The sequence below is a fragment of the Eleginops maclovinus genome, chromosome 23 (genome assembly GCF_036324505.1).
Source record: "Eleginops maclovinus isolate JMC-PN-2008 ecotype Puerto Natales chromosome 23, JC_Emac_rtc_rv5, whole genome shotgun sequence".
NCBI classification, from domain to species: Eukaryota; Metazoa; Chordata; class Actinopteri; order Perciformes; family Eleginopidae; genus Eleginops; species Eleginops maclovinus.
In genome coordinates this window covers 25206610-25228054 of record NC_086371.1, presented here as the reverse complement: position 1 = coordinate 25228054, position 21445 = coordinate 25206610, and the positions used below count along the sequence as shown (strand labels likewise).

General features: G+C 42.4%; 2 protein-coding genes across 7 annotated transcripts; both read right to left on the bottom strand.

Moving 5' to 3' along the window:
* Positions 1–610: 610 nt before the first annotated feature.
* hars (histidyl-tRNA synthetase) lies at positions 611–20783 on the bottom strand. Of its 2 annotated transcripts, XM_063876114.1 has the most exons (14): positions 20575–20773; positions 17759–18099; positions 17350–17439; positions 16732–16851; positions 15614–15709; positions 12326–12451; positions 12120–12227; positions 11931–12029; positions 11382–11475; positions 2958–3085; positions 2573–2836; positions 2195–2311; positions 1302–1448; positions 611–969 (listed from the first exon to the last, which is right to left on the bottom strand). In XM_063876114.1, the coding sequence occupies exons 2-14, from the start codon at positions 17846–17848 to the stop codon at positions 910–912; spliced, it is 1539 nt and encodes a 512-aa protein (XP_063732184.1). In that variant the 5' UTR covers positions 17849–18099; positions 20575–20773; the 3' UTR covers positions 611–909. The 2 variants fall into 2 exon arrangements, with proteins under 2 accessions (XP_063732184.1, XP_063732183.1); XM_063876113.1 differs by lacking the exon at positions 17759–18099 and having other exon boundaries at positions 20575–20783.
* Positions 6978–11371, bottom strand: LOC134859576 (uncharacterized). Of its 5 annotated transcripts, XM_063876115.1 has the most exons (6): positions 10083–11371; positions 9273–9332; positions 8751–9137; positions 8309–8452; positions 7982–8219; positions 6978–7684 (listed from the first exon to the last, which is right to left on the bottom strand). In XM_063876115.1, exons 3-6 carry the CDS (start codon positions 8787–8789, stop codon positions 7023–7025), a joined length of 1083 nt encoding a protein of 360 aa, XP_063732185.1. In that variant the 5' UTR covers positions 8790–9137; positions 9273–9332; positions 10083–11371; the 3' UTR covers positions 6978–7022. The 5 variants fall into 5 exon arrangements, 1 of the variants encoding a protein (XP_063732185.1); XR_010165121.1 differs by having other exon boundaries at positions 8751–9332; XR_010165123.1 differs by lacking the exon at positions 7982–8219.
* Positions 20784–21445: the final 662 nt, after the last annotated feature.

The window sequence follows — 21445 nt, the reverse complement described above, 5'->3', positions numbered from 1 at the left end:
CGCAGCTCTGAGATTTTACTATTTTTGACCCTAACCCTATTTTTGAAAAGCTAACTGAATTGCAATAGTAGGCTGTAATATAGAAGTCAAAATGGACTGCACCAAATAAAATAGTGCCAATGGAACCCCTTTTGAAATCAGTATCAGTCAAGATAGTGATAGCCTGATCATTTTCATTTCAAAACCCAACGATACTTAGTTTACCATCTAGAAAGAAGACATTTGTTTTGTGTTCCTTATTTAAATCTTTTTCTAAAAGGATTTCTATCTTTCAGGTGTCCAGGGATTTAAGATGGCATTTTAAAGCCTATTATTTTATCGATATTGAACTTGCATGATGTCCATTACATTTTATAGTTACATTTGTGTTGGGCTGAAAAAATGTGTTCTTCATTAAAACCCAAACATGATTTCCCATCCTGAGCATTGTCAGCCACCCTTGAACATGCAGGTAAACTGTTACATGTTTAAACACACCCATGTCTAATATAGAGTAATACAAACCAAACCAATAAGCTATAGCAGGTGTCATGCCACTAAAGGTACAGTAAGTGAGAAACATTACACTGACATTGTTTTGTTTGAAAATGAGAATGCAGGGAACACCAGCTGCTAGTACTGAGCATTGAGTTTATTTCAGACACTTGACATAACAGCCATGGAAAAAAAGTGCTTTGGTTAGAAGCTGAGTTTAACTCCGGCATGAGATGGTTCAGGGAGAAAGAAAATGTCTTAGAGTGCAGAGTGCTCTCCAGAAGCTTTATGATAATGGTAACATCACTGATGTGTTCCTCAGCAGTTTCCTTCCCTGTTCTACAGCTGACACTTTAGTTGTTACCCTAAATAGGAACATCACGTCAGCACTTCCTGTTCGCATCACTGCTGTGTGTGTGTGGGGGGGGTTAACATCTATGCCTCAGAGGTCCTCCTCCTGATCTCAGCTATCAGATCTGCTCTGGATATATCAGCCTGTGGGGAGAGGAGCAGACAGTGAGGTTAGTCTTGCAGCATCACACACTCAAACTGAGGCAAAACCAGCATTAAACCAGTTTAACTGGAGCAGTTCTACAAGCTGGGGGGAAGAATCCTTTTATTTACTCTTATTGATCAAAATTATCTATCATGCTATATTTATGTTATATATTTTATATATATACATCCTTGTGCAAGATGCAACTGCACCTATTGGCCAACACTTCGTGAGTGTGTGTGAGTAAGTCTCTGAGCCTGTATGGATGTGTGTGAATGGTTGAATAAAAACATTATTTGTTGTAATCCGTAATAAAAGGTTGTTCAGATACCTCCTCTCTGGTGGCCACGGCACGCAGCTTCACCACCCCGTCCTTCAGCTCCTGCTCTCCCAGGATGGCCACTAGGGGGATCCCAGAGTCCTCGCAGTGTTGCAGCTGACTCAGCAGTTTGGGGTTCTTCTTGTACATTACCTCTGCCTGGACACACACACAGCAGTCAGTGTGACTAATAGTACCAAACATGTTTTTAATGAGCAGTGTATTGCAGAGGGGCATCTATTCACACTGAACTTGTGTTTGTTATGGAAACACTCAGAGCAATTAAATGCGACTACACTACATATGACAGTACTGCTCACTATTCTCTGCAGCAGCACGGTGGAGGGACATGAACACACAAGAGCTGATCTGAATGAATGGATATTGAAACACACCACAGTACACTCCACTGCTCTGCATGGACACCGTCTAAATCATTTATAAATCTAGTTCCATTTTCTGTAACCTATTATTCCATTTATTTTTCTGATGTTTTAGGTTTTTGCGATGCTATTGTTTCACTATCGTATCGAATTGTGGTATCACAAGAACACACTGAACATGTTGAAGTTGTTTAGCATGTGATGAAGAACTATAACTCCCAACTCTTTACAAGTCCAGCATTGGAGAAAACAGAAGTTATATTCCATTAGTCTATGTTTTGTCATGGACTGAGAACTGGACTTTCATTTTTCATGAAAGGTTACATGAATGTTGGTAGCAAATCAGCATTAGCAGATCAGACTTTAATAAATGTAAACATTTAATAGATGCATCTCTAGTGCAAAAGTGATTTTTAATACCTTTCAGATAATCAGATTCCACACTTGCAAAGCAACAGTAAAACAGAGCAACAGAAAGCAAATCTGCAAATATCACACACACACACACACACACACACACACCTTGATGCCAGCGTTCCAGAGCTCTGTGAGCAGTTTGAGTCTCTCCTCCAGCAGGTTCTTCTGAGCAGACGCCACCATCACCTGAACCTCTGTGGTGCGGACCTTCTGTGCTGAGGCCTGAAACACACACACTTATTGTCAACACAGACTATAAGAGCCTGACAGACACACACGTGTCATTAAGACACTGTTACAGTCTGACCCAGTTACAGACACACACATTGTCACTTACACAGACATAGTGACTCACACACATCCCATTACACAGTTAATCACGTTACACACACACCATTACAGTCACACACACACCATTACACAGTTAAACACGTTACACACTTACACACACACCATTACGGTCACTCACACACACACACACACCTCAGCCTTAAGCTCCAGGATGGAGAAGATCCTCTCGATGCCGATGCTGACCCCCACACATGGCACCTTCCTGCCCTTGGGGTCAAACATCCCCACCAGCCCGTCGTACCGCCCCCCCCCTGCCACGCTGCCCACGCTCACACTGTCCTCTGCAGCGGAACCATTCTGGGCTTCAGCAGCCATGCCTGCCTGAGTCAGCACCCCCTCGTAAATGATCCCTGTGTAGTAGTCCAGTCCGCGGGCCAGACTCAGGTCAAACACCACCTGCAGGATGGAGGATGATGGAAGGCAGCAGGTTAACAGAAGAGAGGAAAGTAGAAGGAGCTTCAAAGCATTGTGAGCCCAGGAAACAAAGGAATGCTGGGAAATGTATCAGGTGAGTCACCTTGTCCGTGACCTGGAACAGCTGCAGGTAGCTGAACAGCAGCTTAATGTCCGTCAGTCCCGCACAGGCCTGCTTACTCTGAGACATCTTCGGATCCTGCAGGAGGCGCTCTGCCAACTCCATCCCCCCTGCAACACACACACACACACACACACACACACACACACACACACACACACACACACACACACACACACACACACACACACACACACACACACACACACACACACACACACACACACACACACACACACACACACACACACACACACACACACACACACACACACACAATAAAGTCCTGGGTTGCTGTGGATTTGTCAGTTTAGTTTAGGAAGGTTCCTAACGGAGTGGAATGACCCGGAAGTCCCTCAGTGGCAGCCATGATAAGAGCTGTTGGAATTCTCTAGATCAGGGATTCCTAAAGGGGTGCGCGAGCTGCCACCAGGGGGTGCGCGAGATGAAAAATGTAATGGTGGTCTGGTGTAAAAATATTACACAGTGTTGATTTTTAAGTGGGATTTTTCCATAGGCTTCAATAAAAAACAGGAACAATAAACATTTCCTTTGTAATCCCTTTTATTTTAAATCAAAAAACTATCATTTATTAGTTTTTGATAGAAACGTAGAAGAAGACAACCGCTGGGCTTCACTTGGATCGGCGATACAGATTGCCCAAAGCCTCAGTGCGTGGTGTGCAGTGAGGTTCTAGCAAACAGCTGTCTGAAGCCTTCTTATCTCCGTCTTCACCTGCACACGAAACATGGCAATATAAATCAAAACCCCCTCACATTTTTTAAAACAACGTTGGAGGAGTTGCAGAAAAGCCAAAAAAAAATGCAGTTTCATTCATGCGTTGGGTCTACGAAAGACGCATTACGGGCTTCATATCTGCTCAGTTACAGAGTAGGGAGAAAGGGGCTGCTGCACACAACTGCCGAAGATGTGTGTTTGCCAGCGGCCGAAGAGATGGTGGAGTGTATGATTGGAGAGAAAGAGGCAAAAAGTTGGACATGATTCCTGTGTCCAATAACACTGTGTCGCGCCGCATTGATGCCACGTCTGAAGACATCCTGGCTAGACTAGTCAGCCGTGTGAAGAAAAGTGAGTTTTACTCTCTGCAAGTAGACGAGTCTACAGATGTTGCAAATCTGGCAGATGTTTTGTTCTGTCGGCCCCTTGCTACCAAAACAACAGGAAAGGAAATCTGGAATTTAATTGACGTTTTTATGAGGACCAATGGGATCGACTGGGAGCGCTGTGTGTAGCTCATATTAGGAGAGTCTGTCCATTCATCAGCTGGTTACACTGCAGTGTTCACAGAGAGGCCCTCGCAGCCGAAAACATGCCAGTTGATCTACTTGCAGTGCTGAACGACGCAGTCAAACTGGTGAACTTCATCAAAGATCGCCCGCTAAATTCAAGAATATTCACACTGTTATGTAATGAGATGGGCAGCGAACACAAATCACTGCTGCTGCACACAGAGGTGCGTTGGCTGTCCCGCGGCAAAGTACTGACAAGTCTCTTTGACCTCCGGCACGAACTGCAGCAGTTTTTTAGGAGAATCCGTTTCATTTGGCCTCCAGTCTGCATGACGAAGATTTTCTGGAGAGGCTCGCCTATCTAGCGGACATCTTCTCAGCTCTGAATGAACTCAATCTAAGTCTGCAGGGAGTCAGTGTAACTGTGTTCAACACACAAGACAGGATTGAGGCCATGATAAAGAAGCTACGGTTCTGGGCGAGTTGTGTGAGTGGGAACACACACCTGTGTTTCCCTACGCTTCAGGAGTTCTTGGGGGAAAATGACGTGGACCTGGGTGAGCATGTGAAAAGTCTCATAATTGAACACCTCAACCAACTCGCCGAGCAGCTACGGAAACACTTCCCACCTATGGACACATCTCGCGCTTGGATTTGCAATCCATTTGAAGTTTCCCGCCCGTCCCACAGCTGTCATTTCACGAGCAGGAGCAGCTGATCGAGCTGCCATCTGATGGAGCGCTGCAGTTACAGTTCAAACGAAAGCCACTTGTGGAGTTTTGGACCGAGTCACTGACATCATACACAGTCCTGGCAAAGCAAGCCTTGAGAGTTTTGATGCCCTTCGCCACAACTTATCTCTGCGAGGCTGGTTTCTCTGCTATGGCAGCAGTTAAAACTAAACATCGGCAAAGACTGGATGCTGTTGAGAAGGATTTGAGGCAAACTGTCTTCCATTGTGCCAAACTTCGGAGAGCTTTGTGCCAAGATGCAAGCCCACCCGTCACATTAATATGGGTAAGTATTTGTCGGTATTGATATTATTGCTACAAATATAGGCCTACTGGGAATACTCACACATCCTCCTTTGTAATTGTAACTAAGTGTAGTCTTTCCTTTATAAACAGTATTTTAACATTAACTTATTAACCTAACAATGAATGTGTACTTACGACATTAACTCTAGTGCTAACAGCAGATGGATTTCACGTGCATACATTCGGATTATTTACTTTCCACTCTACAGGAAATGGCCGTTCTAACCCCAAAACCCGGAACCGATCTACAGCTTGTCAAATTAAAAGTCCCTTAAACATTTTGCCTTAATGGCAACATGATCCTCGTTTTTATTTATTTGATCTGTTTCTGATCCCATGCTCTTTAATGTTGTGGATCGTTTGTAACTTCATTGCAATTTAATTCAATGTACTGTCGTTGTAATCTCCATAACCGTTGTGTTATGAGGATGTTGATGTTAGCTCCACGGTCATTTCATATTGCTGCAATTTTTATTTGTTGCATTATATTGAAACTTTGTTGATGTTGTTATCGTCATGCGTGTTCTGCTTATTTGCGCATGATTAAACATGAATCTTTATATGGCGATAAAACAAAGCTTTGCTGTGGGGTTTTTTTGTTGCGTTTTTTTTGGGGGGTGCGTCAACCTGGTTGGGACCTAGAAGGGGGTGCGCTGCAAAAAAAGTTTGGGAACCGCTGCTCTAGATGACAGGAAAGGAGCTCTGAAACTTCCTTTATAACCACCTTTAGCTAAGGAAACACTGGACCTTCCTTTACCAAAGGAAAGGAGAAAATGCTGTCCAACAATGCCTTGCAGCAACTTTTACCATGACACAACATTCGGCCGTTCACGGAAACAACCGATCGTGACCGATAGAATGCGTATCATGAAAGTTACGGTGCTTATTGAGCAGTTTAAAACTTATGCCGTAACTATCCAAAGTGCTTTGTTTTGAAAAGGAGAAATATGAACGTTACTTTTTTACTGAAATGATCAAATAAAGTCTACATTTCACAGTGTTTGTCACAGGGGTGACGAGCATAAGACATGACGTGACGTTTCACACAGAGATCAAGGAATAGAGCAGAGGAGAAGACGAGAGGAGCTGTTTCTGGACCACTCCACCGTACCCCAGTACTCCAACTCCTTAGCACTGCTTCAGCGTACAGGGGCTCCATGAGATCAGCTGCTGCTCATTAATCAGAAATGGAATGTATGGCCCCGGCCGTGGCGCAACTGGCTGGCGCAACTGGCTGGGGCACCTGCACCGTACGCCGGCGATCCAGGTTCGATTCCTGACCCGTGGTCCTTTCCGGATCCCACCCCGACTCTCTCTCCCACTTTCCTGTCACTGTCCTATCCAATTAAAGGCAGAAAGCCCCAAAAAGTAACTTTTAAAAAACAAATGGAATGGAATTTATTTCCTCTTTTTATTCTTTTAATGTTTAGAATTTAAAATATCAGAAAACAGTACAGTAGGGTTTATTCTACTGTACTTATTATTAATTTCAATGTTTTCTTATTGTATTGTGTTATATTTATACCTATTCCTGCAACTTACCTGAACCTTTTTATCTATCGCACTATTTTATGTCTTGTACATTTATCAGGGTGTCTGCAGGTTTTAATAAGTGCAATTTTAGACTTTTTTAGACCTTTTTTAGACCATCATGGGTTAAATTTAAGACCTTCACGAAGTATTAAAAAAAAAAATAACAAAGCCAGATTGCCGTCAATTTACATTTATTGTCAATGAAACAAACATATTATTTACATTATTTACATGCTTTTAAGCTCTGCACTTTTGGTGGCAATTTCATCCCCCAGAACCTTCAGCTGGGAGAGCTTGTCTTTGGCAGCCCTCCTCAGAGCATTTGATTTTGAAATCAGATGTGCCATTTTGCTCCCAGCCTTGCCCTCTGCTTGCTCTGCCAACTCATCTGCCTCTTTGCCCAGGCTCTCAGTAACTTTATGTAGACTGTCCCTCTTGACTTTCAGGTCTTGTAACTGCTCCTCCGCGTGTGCCCTTTTCTTCCCTTGTGTCTCTGTCTCCTTCTTCTTCCTCTGTTCGTCCAAATGCACACGGTACCGTGACCTGGCAGCCATGACAGATTTCATTAGGTCAGGTGTAAGTGGAACCTTGGTAACGCCCCCATGTATTGCAACGTAGTCGTAAACAAGCCTGTGTGCGACCAATGTTTCTTTTTGCATATTCTCCGTCTCGATCTCTTTGTTCACTGAGAAGCCTCTCTCTACAGACGCCTGACCATGAGAAAGCAGTAAAAGGGTCTTGCAAAACGCCCAAAGATCTGGGTATGCCTTGCCGATGAAGCCATGAAGGAAGACATCTAGCCTCTTTTGCATTGGCTTGAAGGAGATGAAATCTTCATGCCTGCACTCCACAGACAACGCAGCATCGAACTGTTGGAGAATGGTGTCCCCTGAGACAAAAAGATGTAAAAATAAATTTACTTATGGCTTCCATTTAGTCATCACCATTGTGGCTTTCCTTACAGCTCTGTGGGGGTACAGTCTTTAAACCACACAAAACGGGTGCATGGAAATGATTTGCTGGAGTAACCTAACTTAAGAGATCTACACTCAAATATATTGTGATCATATTTTGACATACAATAAATACTGATCAGTTGCTAAATGCAGATGCTAAATATAATATACAAGATTATCTGAAAGTGGCACGCATAATTTTCCTCAGCCCTTTTTAGAACTCCTAGTACCAGCACAAACTCCTCCTGCCAGCTGCCTGTTGAGCAGAAATGTCTGCACAAGTCCCTTCATCTTTGCCTTGCAGCCGTCTGGATCACTGCTCATCACTGTGGGGTCTAGACAATCCATCTGCCTAACGGTACTGTACTTAAGAGGACTCTTCTCCTGTACTTTCTTCACCATGCTTGAGAGTCCTTGCATGCAGTCCCTTTTAAATTCAAGAATCCTGAGGTCTGAACTTTTGCTGTTCTGTACAGAGAAATGCGAAAGGAATGTAAGCAAAAATGCTGTACACATGGGCTTCCCCCTGATAATCTTTGACAATAAGCTATTAGTACCTTGAGGGCCTCCTCAGCACCCAAGCCAATATCAACACAGTGCACCGGCATCAAGATATTCTTGTCACCTATGTCCAGTTTGGTAAGCTGGGCTGTGGTGATGTCCTGCAGAACCTCTCGTTTCACGAAACGACGCATCAGACTCTGTTGGACGATAACAAAAGAAACATTTCAATTACATAATTACTTTGCAAAATACTGTGTACCATTTTGACTGTTGTAGATTTGCTGTGAATGTGTCTTTGTTCACAACTGTATTTGTTTAATTACAGGCCTACATAATGCTTTACTTTTGAGCTGGCGGTGTAATGGGGTGGGTGGGTGGGCTGGCATCATAACCACACCAAAACTCTCAAAATCAATATAATGCAATCATAAAATCCATACATCCATTTCATGACAGTTTCCTAAATAATGTTCTGCTCATTAGAAAAGGCATTACCTTGATCAACTCTGCCAGATCTTTGCCTAGGTAAGGCATCACCGGCTCCTCAGTCTGGTATTTCCTCTAAAACGGATCAAACAGCTGGGCGATGCTCCTGAAAAACTGCAGCTTAGGTAGAGTCAGGGGATCTTTCTGGGCTTCTTCGATTACAGCAAAGCTTCCAGTGCCAGGATTTGGAAGCTCCTTTCTCCTCACAGCATTGGTGTACACCAGCATAGATGACCAGATATCCAACGCTCGTATCACGACAGGCAGGTTTTCCAGCCATCGGTGCCCACACCATGCCAACGGGAAGCGGGTAGACCTGGTGGTCTTCTCGTAGTCCTCTCGTCTTGCGGGAACATTATGCAACAATGTGTGCAAGGCCCTGAGGATCTTGTCCACCTGCCACGATGAGAAGCCTGTTTTAAAGTCATTGTGTACGGTGTGTAACCCGCAGCTACCAACAGATATGAGCTGAGAACCAGCGTACAGGTCAGCATATTCCGCCTGGAACAGCTCAAAGAACTTAAAATTTACATTTGGACCATCCATTGAGATCGAAATCAGCTTGCTGAGGTCCAGGTGGCCCGCACATTCCTAAGGGAAGGAAACAAATCAACCAGTCAATTAAATTAGCATATAATTAAACAACAAAATCACACACACAGGCAATAGTTATGTGCAGCTAGCATACAAATAAGTTATGGGAGCAGAATGTAAAGGTTGGCCAATGAAAAGGAGGCATGTACAAATTATGATTAAGAGAAGGCAATTTAATACACAGATGTCCTCATTCATTCTCTCACACAGCAATTGCAGAGCACTACTTCAGAAAATGAATAAACCAAATCTCCCAATGATCAAAATATTTTCACTAAGAAACGTTTTGGACATGGTGACAGAGACAACTGTATATGCGGATCAGACGCGCAGCCACACACCTTCCGATTTTAAATGGAGCCCCTTTTCATAACAGGAGATGAAATCGTTCGTCGGTCTTTGCATTACGTTTGGGATCATAAAACTACCGCAACACGGAAGTTGTATGATCCCTGCCGTAATGCAGAGACTGACGAATAACATACATCCCCAACAATGACAAATCAACTATGCTGCGTTACGCAGCAACCGACATCTGGGGCCATGTTGTTGTTATGCAACAACCGGTGCTGGGGGAAATGTTGCGTTACGATAAACCCGGTGTGACAGGTGGCTACCCCGTAACAAGATGTTACTCCAGATGTAAGAAACGCAGCGATTGGCCAAAAGTACTTCTATTAATTTTAATCAAGAGTGACATTTTTACGACCAATCAGTGGATAAAAATAATACAAAAAAAGCACTTACTTTGATCTCCTTCAGCAAGTCGTTTGCTGTGGCATGGCCCATAAATTGTGAGCCCAGGTACCGGGACTGTACCTGGCCGTCATCCCAGTACCTTACGTGAAGGTCCAGTTGCTTCCTCTTTGTTGCGTGGTTAAGACTTTCGTCAAACATAATGACGAAGGGCCCGGTCACCTTTGAGATAAGCTCTTTTTTGACGAACTCTGCCACTCCAAATCGGAGTATGTACGACGTCTTGTCTCTCCCGCATTGGAATGTTTTGGCAACTGTGGAGTCGGGGAACATCGCTTGGAAAAGCTCTCCGATGCCGTCATTGGATCTGCATGACTGGTGTTTAGCCACTGTGTTAAGCGCCCACAGAACTTCTGCCTTCATTGTATCAGTGGAGCCCAATAGATCACGAATATTACCCATATTATTTATTGACGACGTGCTGCTTGCTACTGAACAGAACTGGGCAATTCCATGGGAATTGCGTGCTGCATTTGCCGACTCCTGGTGTTTGCTGGATTTTGTGTGAGACTCCAGTGCCTTGATGCCCAGGGTCCCGAGTTTAAGAGTTCTTTTGCAAAACGTGCAGTATGCCTCACTGTCATCAGCGGGAACGCGTTTCAGCCAGTCTGCAAATTGCCCTATTGAGAGCCAATTGTCGTTGAATTTACCCATCCTTTTTTTTTAACTTTCTCCTGCCATTCGGACGTTATCCTACTTCGTAACTATTCCCGCCTTGCTCGCACACAGAGAATCAAAATACTTGCTGCTGCATCCTGTGACGACAGTACATTTCCGTTTCACATCTGTAGTTTTATTATTGTACGTTCCACTAACAGCACATGTCATGTAGAACTACACGGACCATAACTGCCACCATAACAGAAAAAGAAAAAAACAGAACGGCGTGGAAAAGGACGTAAAAACAAAACAAACAAAAAAAATAATCCTTTGTCGATATTTTGCATTGAAACGTAGGTCTTAAATTACTCAAACGCAATTTTAGACTTACACTGCGAAATATCTCTATATTTTAGACTTTTTTAGGCCTTAAATTGAAAATGTGTAATTTTAGACTTTTTTAGACTTTTTAAGACCCCGCGGACACCCTGATTTATGTTTTATGTATCGTATGTTGCACTGTTGGAGGAGCCTATGCTCAAATGCTTTTTTTGTCCAGGAAGAGACCCAAAACTAGATGCCGTTTAATGTAATACCATAGATTAACCATATCTCCAATAACCGCATGGACTCCTGTGAGTAAATGCTTTACTGAACATGTCACTGGTGTATGCGAGTTTGGAGTCTCACCTTGTAAACCGACGTACTCCCCGATCTGGTCCGCAGCCTCCTCTGACAGACCCTTCTCACTAACCATCTCCTTCCTCACTTCCTCCCACGCCATCTGGGTTTAAACAACACATGGAGATATTGATAAATGACAGAAAAGGGGAATACACAGGATTACACCATTATAACCACATTGTTGCATGCTCTACAATATTGCTCCATGTCCTGAGTGAATACAAGTTGTATTTGTACACAAGAGAGTTGCACAACTAACCAAAATTGTATCGAAATTACAATTTGGACTAGTACAATATTCAAATTGAAGGACATATATTATTTAAAGTAGTAATGAGTAGGTATCCCAGCCTGCAAATCCTATTCTACTTAAGATATAGTTTGGTACAGATCCTCAAAAACAAATGTCCATATCCATTGTGTGAGTTTATATTTCAATGTTTATGAGAATTGGGATACAAAATGATCAATCCATCTAGTATCGTTTTTCATATGGCAATTTTAGTTGCAAAATAATCTCAATAAGTCATTACTCCAACATAGCGCAGCTCATACCTTATCCAGTTTATCCACCGTTGAACAGATGGTGCGGAATTTGTCGTCTGGGACTCCACACACTGCGAACATCCCGTCCAGGATGCGTCTGTCATTCACCTGCACATGGAGGATGTGGTTATCACAATCAGAAAACCTGATTGTGTTTGATTGTCTCTTCAACTCGACATTTCAGTCGATGTGACTAACCTTGATCCGGAAGTCTCCGAGGTCAAGCTCATTGAGGATGTCGTGGACGATTTTCAGACACTCAGCGTCTGGAATCATGGCATCATACTGCCCTGCGATGTCAAAATCCTGAAAAACACACACACACACACACGTACACACACGTTAAAGATCTAACAGATCCTCTGGTGTGCGGGCCATGGTGTGTATGCATCAGGAGGACTCACACACTGGTAGAACTCTCGGTAGCGCCCCCGGGTCATGGCTGGGTTGTCACGGCGATACACTTTAGCGATGTGGTAACGCTTGATATTCGTTATCTTGTTCATGGCCAGGTAGCGAGCGAAGGGCACCTGAAGGACGGCAGGTCAAGAACAACACTGTGCTTTGATGGGGGGGGGTTAATGTAGCACCAACAGACAACAAATACAATTGTTAAAATTAAAAAGGTACCCTTGTAACAAAAGAAGAGGATAAATATTTCATAAACAAATAAAAGCAAACACGTGTGAAAACGGACAAATTATTTGTATCCAGACGCGTCCTCCCTGGTTAGTAGCAGGATATCAAAATATGATGAGGAATTAATGTTGCTCTGTTAATAAGAAGCATCTTGCTTTCCGTAACATCCTGTCCTCCTCAGTATTGCTACCTCACGTTACTGATTTATGGACTTATTTCTTCTTCAACCTACTGAGAGCAACTGATGCGATAAACTATGTAAACATAAGGGCAGCAAGGTCACTTGTATAGAAAGGAAAGCTAACATTCAGCATGCTACTTATTTTTATTGGAAGCAATGAGTCAGTGTGACGCACAGCAATGTGTGGTCACATATTGTGTTTTGAGTTTGTATGTTGTGTATGGTTTTCATGTGTTTATGATAATAAAAGAGCCTTGTCTGTATCCTTTTATGAAGATATATATTGGGAGTTGTGTCCTAATTTTCGCCACAAGGGGGCATCTCCTCCGTGGGACGGCTTGGTGTGGGTAGAAGCGCGCTCTCGTCTTCAGTCTGACGGAAGAGAGACCTGTTGCCTGTCTCTTCATTGAACTGTTCTTTTACAGGTTAGTAACTGGCAAAAGTACACTTATGATGTAAAAAGTAACTCGGGATGGGATAAATGTAAATGCCGTCTGTGTTCTCGTTGTCAGGGTTTACTTTATTTATTTTAAGTAAACTGTTAGAAATAGGCTAATCAATATATTGGAGCAGAACACTAAAAGATTATTCACTGTTTCTGGACGGATCATATTTGTCCAATTCCGATAGTATTACCGGATGTTGTTTTTAGCCTCAGTTAGCATATAGCTGATATTGTATTGTATATACATGTAGTGGGAGAAGGACGCGTGGAGTTACATACTAAACACACCACCTCTACCTCTCACTCATTGATGCTGCAATGATACTATTGCGTGTTTAATAACTGATAAACCTCAGAAGGATTGCATAATAGAATATCGTAGGTGAGTTTCAGGACATCACTAACAAGATGGCGACGGTGACGTCATAAGAGGACCCGCTCCCCGATGACGTCAGCCTATAGAAGAGTCCGGAGAACCCCATGTGACAAGCGGCCAACAGGATCCAGGCCCCGCTACCAACCAATGAGAGCATGAGACCGGAGCACGTCTTATTTTGAAGTTGTTTATTTGATGGCCGGAAAGGGGTGGTTCTATAAAACATGTTTGTATTGTGAGATCAAGCTCTCTTTTGTTCCGGACCGCCAGACAGTAACTACTGATGAGCTCCACTCAGTCAGCGGCCTGTGGACGCGTGTACCGGGCTATTGAGCCACAGCTGCGAAACTTTTGTAAAACCTACTGCTGCATCCTTTTTATTAAACACTCCTTTTAAAACTTATATGAGGGGCTTCACTTCGTTTCTTTTGAATCGACTCCTGGGCTTCGAATAAAAGAACATTTCCTACAAAACACATTCAGAACAACATCGTTACGGCCACGTGAGCTAGCTTAGCTTGCTGTGCATGTGGTAAATGTGAATTCAATTTGAAGTCGCATTGTCTTATTTTAAGGCTCATGATTGTGTTCATTTGGTTGAGTTCCTGTTATGTCTAATAAACTGTCTGGCTGAGAATATGTTCTGAAAGTCCGTTTTGTGTGCATGTATAGCGTTTGGTTTAAATTCAGTAATGTAATGCTAAGTCGCTAGCGGTGTCATATTCCTTATGGGGTTACCCATTATATGTGGTTAGCATTATGCTAAACAGGGATTACTGTTAATCCTAAAATGTATGTGTAACTAATAGTGCAGTCACTAAAGCTGTAAGCAGCAGACCAAAGATGTTTGTGATTATATGTGATTTGGGTTTGGAGTTATGAAGATGAATGTTATTACAATAACAATTTGTGTTGAAATAAAGTCTGACGGAAGCGAGAGAGCTAAGCACTAACCTGTTGCCTGTCTCTTCATTGAACTGTTCTTTTACAGACCAAAAATATAACCAGTCTTCAGGCCTCCCGCCCGGGACCTGTTACATCAGCACTATGATTAATGTTGACAGTCAACTTACATCTTCCTCTCTAAAGAAACAGCAGTGGTCAGCTGATCTAAAGCGGAGAGCAGCAGTACAGTAGCTATGCTACTGCTAATGCAAGATGTGCAGTGTTAACCTCCCATCCCTCTCTCAGGTCTCTTTTAGGTCTTGGTATCAAACGTCAATATCTTTGAGTACTGACTAGAAATAAAACAGACTATGAGAAATGTTTATCAATTGTTTGGGATTGTTTTCTGATCTGATAGATAAATTCTGCTCATTGCAAAGTCTTATCAAACTGATGCTTGTGTTCGGACAAAATTAAACAGGTGCGTCAGAGACGCTTGGGCTACCTTTACACGGAAACGATCTGAAACAAAAACGCAAAAGTGGCGTTTCGTTTTCACTTTTAAATCTGCATTTAGACGAGCGTTTTAGGGTGAAACGCTTGGTCGTCTACCACCTCATTCATGAAGTTATCCCACCACTGAGAAGTCCTCCCAGGTCTCACCCACAGCTGTCTAGGTCGCCTGCTCTCTCTATGAACTTCAAGAATTTCGAGAACGTAGTTCATATTTTTGGTCTGTTCTTTACTACTCTCGCTCATCATTGCTGTTATCTGATGAAATGACTCTTGAACGTCAATTACAGCGCCTAAGGCGAGTTGAAAGTCCGCAGGGACGGACATGTTGATAGCCTTCTAATGTGTTTCCCTCGGTTTTCTGGCGCTTTATTATGCTTGTCACGTCATTTGTATGTGACGAGAAACGAAGTTTTGCGTTTTTCATCCTTTACACGGTGGCGCGACAGTGGAGCGTTTTCAAGAATTCCACTCTGGAGGGTGGTTTCACTTTCTTGCGTTTCCATCCCCCCAAAACGCCGTTTCCATCTAAACGATATAGTGCATCCGCAAAAATGTTTTGCGTTTTTAAGCCGTTTTCGTTTCCGTGTAAAGCCACCCTTGATATAAAGATAATAAAGTTAGGAGTGAATATGGTGCAGTAGCAAGGATACAGTGAGGTCATATCTGAGGGACAGCAGCTCCCCTCCTTGGTCCTTCAGGTCGTAGATGAGCTTTGAGTCTTCTCCATACTTTCCTGTCAACGTTTCCTACAGCAGAGGGAATAAAGACATCATGCGACTCAGATCTTTAGGTTTTCAAAGCGTTCAATTAATCATTTTCCCGTGACGTCACGGCCCGATGGGAACGCCTAAGCGCATTCCACCACAACCAGCAGTCATCATAACCTCATAGTGAGTCAAAACGTCAGATGGTTTTTAAATAGCACACAAAAAGCAGACCAGCTTGGCTGTGTTTTTGGTGAGGGAGGATTCCTTTAGTTAGACATGTGAGCACACATTTTCCAGTTCCCTCTGTCAAAAATTAAACAGTTTCTGGATATGATTTTGGTTAAATGCATGAAATAATGTCTGTGGTTAAGTTGAAAAGACGTTCACGTTTTGTTCTACAACATAAAATATGTCAGTAGACACCACACTGGGGAATTTTAAAACGTCTGTTTCTAATAAGTAAATAATAGGACTAGCGAAGTTTGTCGTGCCGAACGTTAGCCGGATTTAGCTTAGCGGTGGTGACATGAAGTCATGTGACCGTGCTGCAGTTTGTTTATAACCTAATGTTAGCTTTTAACTTCTGGAGAATGCTTTTATCCTTAAAAAATTAAATACTAAAGTGGTGTTAATATATGGAGATTACCCTGCTGAGCAAAACATGTAAGTATGATATGTGTGTTTGCCACAGATCTTATTTTTTGCAATATTCCAAAATCCAATGGTAACAAATCACATTGCTTTACGTTGACATAACAAGTGAGATGCTTCCTTCAGGGTCAGCACACAAAAATATGTCATCACTGCACTACTCTATGATCCTTCCCTCAAGAAGATAGATTCCGCACAAGACATAAAGATCAACAGGTACGATGCTGCTGTATCTTGGTCATACGTGCCCAGATGTTTAGACTTCATTATGTACCTTTGTTTTTCCTCTCAACACTGGTCAGTTGAACAACATCAGACAGGCTTGTGCTGTATCCATGCTGTTACTAATGTTAGCTGCCATGTTTTTGCTTCTCATGTCTCCTGAGTGAACACTATGAACGGTGATGTACCTTCAGTTCGAAAACAGGTGTGTCGATGGTCTCTGCTCCGTGGCGTTTGAAGCAGCTGATGATGGTGTTGAACACTTTTTCCCTGATGGCCATCTGCTTGGGGTTATAGTCCCTCGTTCCCTGATAGAGAAGCACATTCGCTGCATTTCAATTACAACCACACATTTTCAAATGTTTTAAGAACTCTGTAGTGTGTGCATCCATCAGCAGGGCTGTAGTGCTGTGGTCAGCAGGCGAAACTGAGAAGTGTTGCCTTCCAGGTCAAGGCTCTATTACTCTACTAGGGATAGGAGGCTCGCTTTGTGGGCTTTAACTACAATGTTACCTTATAAACCTCCACGCTGGGGGTGTTGAGGGCTCCATGTTGTTATGTTACAAAACATCAACAGTGATGGAGCTCTGTACTTTTCAGATATTTCAAAGAAGAAGAAAAAGCCACTGCACACATTTAGCTGCATACAATTTTCAAGTTAATGTTTTTTTCAAGCCAGATTTCATCAAAATGGCATGTGTTCCTCCATGTACAAAAAGCTATTAAAGAGATACAGATCATATTTGAACAACATGCTGCTGCAGTGCTCTGGCTGTGTGTTTGAATGCAGCAGAACTACGTCTTACCTTTGCCGTCTTGAGGACAAACTGGTGTTTTCCATCGTCTCCTCCGATCTGAGCCTTCAGCTGCAGCAGTTTGGAAACCTCTTCATCAATCTGTCACACACACACACAATCAACTCTCACTGTACAAGCTTTGCTACACACATCATACTGAACTAAAACAAATCTGCTCAAAGATTGTAGGTCAAGCCTCTGAGAAATACACAGCTCAGTCGACCTGGATGTCAGGGTGCTGATGGAGGGACACAGCAGCATCAGAGCTGAAGTAACAACGCTTTTCTATTCACTTATTGCGCACACACACACACACACACACACACACACACACACACACACACACACACACACACACACACACACACACACACACACACACACACACACACACACACACACACACACACACACCTACCTGAGCCACAGTGATCCCAGGGAAAGAATGCAGAGTTCGGACACGTGTTGCAGTCCGAATCAGACCAGAGCAAGCACGAACACACAACATGGCGGGCAAAAAAATAAGTCCAGAAAATGAATAGGCAAAAGTTCAGGAGTGCATCATGGGAACAGCAGTGTTCAATGGTGTCGTACAGGGTCACAACGATCAGTAGAGGTAGATCCAGGAAGTGAGTTGATCAGTGATGTCCAGGGGGTTCAGCAGTGAGGTAGATGATGGTGATGAATGGGGGGGTGGCAGGCCGAGGTCGTCCGGGGTCAGCAGGAAGAACAGGAGAAAAGTGGTAAGCAACCCTATCACTAGGGGGGGGTAGGGCATGACGCCGCATCATCATCATCACAGCGAGGAGGATAGAACATGAGATCACATGAGAGCGAGTCAAAGAAGCCAGCCTGCATACACATACTGCATACACATACACACTGCATACACATACTGCATACACACACACACACACACACACACACACACAGGGTGCATTCAGTGTTTTTAGGGTGTCTATCATTTGAACCCTTTGTTGTCTATTTATAAAGCATATAGTATAAATAATCACCCTAATTCTTTGTTACACGTTTTAAGGCAACTTGTTGAATGATTTTACAAAATTGACCCCAGAAGAAATGTTGGTCCTGTTTTCTTTCTTTCTTTGTGAGGGTTTGACTGTTTTCTTCCTTGTCAAAGATCTGCAAGCTTCGTGATGTTTGAGTTTATGGAACATTCAACATTGTCTTTTGTTTAGTTAGAGTCTGCTGAGAGGATGAACGACTGTAGCCGTTTCACAATATTCAGCACATTGACTTCGACTTCTGTCTAGTGTGAAGTTACTAGAAGCAAAGCACAAAACGTGTCTCTGTGCTTCTAATCACAAATAGACACATTTTATTTTTCTCTGGCATTATCTAAAGTTTAACTTAATTTCTGTGAGGACTTTAGGTGTAACGTTGAATTAGCTGCTTCAATTTCAGGGGCCTTGTATTGTATAGGCAGGTTTACATTCACAGGGATGACTTAAGAACCGCCATGTTATTAGTAACACCTGCTCTTTGTCGATTTATGGAACTTTCCATAACCACTGCTTGTTTTGCTGAATTAGGCTATGTCCTGAGGTTAGACCCTTTGTGGGCTCAATGGCACTTTGCCGGACATAACAGCAAATTAATCAGGCCAAACAAGACAAATGGTAACAGAAACATGGTGCAAACAGTTAGCACTCTGTCAATGCTTTAAGGTTTTATTTGAAGGGAAGTTCATCTCCCTTCAAATTCATACTGATACTTCCTCTGAGATGCATGGCAGATTATTGGAGGAACCAGTCCTTAAGTTGAGATAAAACAGGTAGAGACTAGGATATGTCTTTAGTAGTTACCTTTGTGCAGGCTGATAATAACGTATTAAACTAAAGTATTCCACTGTCACACTGCATTTGGTGTATTTAGTACCGCAAAACATCTGATTATCTAAAGATCGGTCACAGGCAGTGGCGGAAAAAGTATTCAGATTCTTTATGTTCTGTAAGTACTGCATCGACAATGGTACTCAAGCAAAAGTAATTAAGTATGATTAGGAACAAGTACTATTTTAAATGTGTTAAAAGCTTTATTTAAGAAGCTGAAACAGTAGAATATTTTTAACAAACAACTTCTTAGCAAAATTGCTCCAAATTGATTTTTTGTTAACCCACTAATAGTTTGAGTTACTTAAATATAATGTTGGGAGGTTTAATCTATACCAAATATTTATATTTCCAAAAAATTGATCTAGGTATTGTGTGTCAAAATCTGAAACTGATAAACTCTTAAATACATTTGCAAAATACATTTAATAAAATAAAAAGTACAAAATTGCTTTAATATGTAGTAGAGTTGAAGTGTAAAGTAGTATACAATGAAAATACCTGCGTATCTCAGTGTATTTAGTACCTCAGATGTGTAGCACTTGTACTTGAGTTACTTTCCAGCACTGGTCACAGTCTCCTGAAGGCTCTGATGAAACCTGCCTGTAAATTATTGTATCAGCTAACGTAGTGTGACTCATTCTTGATACGCACGCTTAAAGACATTTTTAGGCGTTTAGCAAATAACATGTACCAACACTGTGAGGTCTTAATGTCGGTTTAGTATTTTTCTGTCAATTCAATACAACTATGATAGTTAGCACTAGCTAGCAAGGCGAAGGAGGCGGTTAGCCCTTACATTTGGGGCATATTTAAGCAAGCAGTTAGCCGATTCGGCTAAAATGTAAACACTGGTAGGACCAAAGTGACAAGCAGTCCCTTTCACCTGAAATAGTCGTTTTTAAGCAGCTGTTGTGATAGCTGAACAAATAGCAGGTTAAGTATGGACAAGCTTTGGACCAATTTAATATTGACTCACTTTTAACTAAACACGTTTGCACCGTACACTACAACAAGTGACTTTTTATAGATTATGGGTCTCTTTCAATTAATTCGGCATATAAATGACAGAAGTTTGTCTTTATAAAATATCTGCCAGATTTTATCATGCGGGTTTCATTCGAACAATAACCGTAAGCTAACATAGATAATGCCTCACACAGAAGTGACAGTACTGGGTCAGTTTTCCGGGAAAAGTCACGTAGGTTTATTGGTGTTTGGTCTGCAGGTTACTAGTCAAGCTATTCAGTATGCAGTTCCTCTAGCGGTATCTTTGTCCGGCTGGCTGTTAGCAACCATGCTCTGTTCCAGCCTAACATGACATCCTGTTCACCGCATGCTAACAGCTCGCACACACAGTACTGCTCACTCAGATACTGACCTGCTCTTTGCTCGCCTTCTCTGACTTTAACTTCCGGACCACTTGACCTTGGATTTTAATCGCTTCTTGTATATGTGCCTGGTCTGCCATGACTTTTCATTAATGTATTTGGCCCGCTATTCAAACCACCAGCAACCCCGCAGCTGTCAAGACTATAGTGTCGCAGGAACGAGTATCACTACCTGATTTGCATGCCTGCCCGATTTGCACTGCGCAAGCGCGAGGTGGGCAGCTACGTACAGCAACCCAAGTAGGACAGTTGACACAGAGGCGCTTCGCAAAGAAACTCTAAACTTCAGTTACAGTGACCTCTGCTGGCGAAATGTAAGGCTGCAGTGGATTTAAGGAACTTTGCCTTTAAAATTATTTTGATACACACAACCACTAAGACTGTAAATATGAATATATATGAATTTAATACATAGTTATACTGTATATCATGCATTTTATTTACAGGTAAATATTGATGAATGTGTGTATTATATTATTGAGGAGCGAGTGCTGGGAAATAATGGCCTACAGTATAGGTTGGGTGTGCTTGTGTAACTTTGGCAGGGGGTTGTGCTTTAGGGGGTTATTGGGGTACAGTATTTTTTTCAACAGTTTTTTGATTTAGCTGGTTTCTTTTCTTGCTCACAACTTCTCCACATTTGGAAAACACCCCCTCACAATGCACAGATGATGCTGGCATGCATAAAAATTGTTTTTCAGTTTATTTTTTTAGACTAACATTAGATCTAGTGCCGAATCTCTTCCTGTGTTAAGATGTATTCTACTTCCATTGTTTAAGCAGCATAAATTCCTTTCATGTAACAAATCACCTGACCTGACATTAGTTTTCTCACTCCCCCGCATGAGTGATGTGGATTGC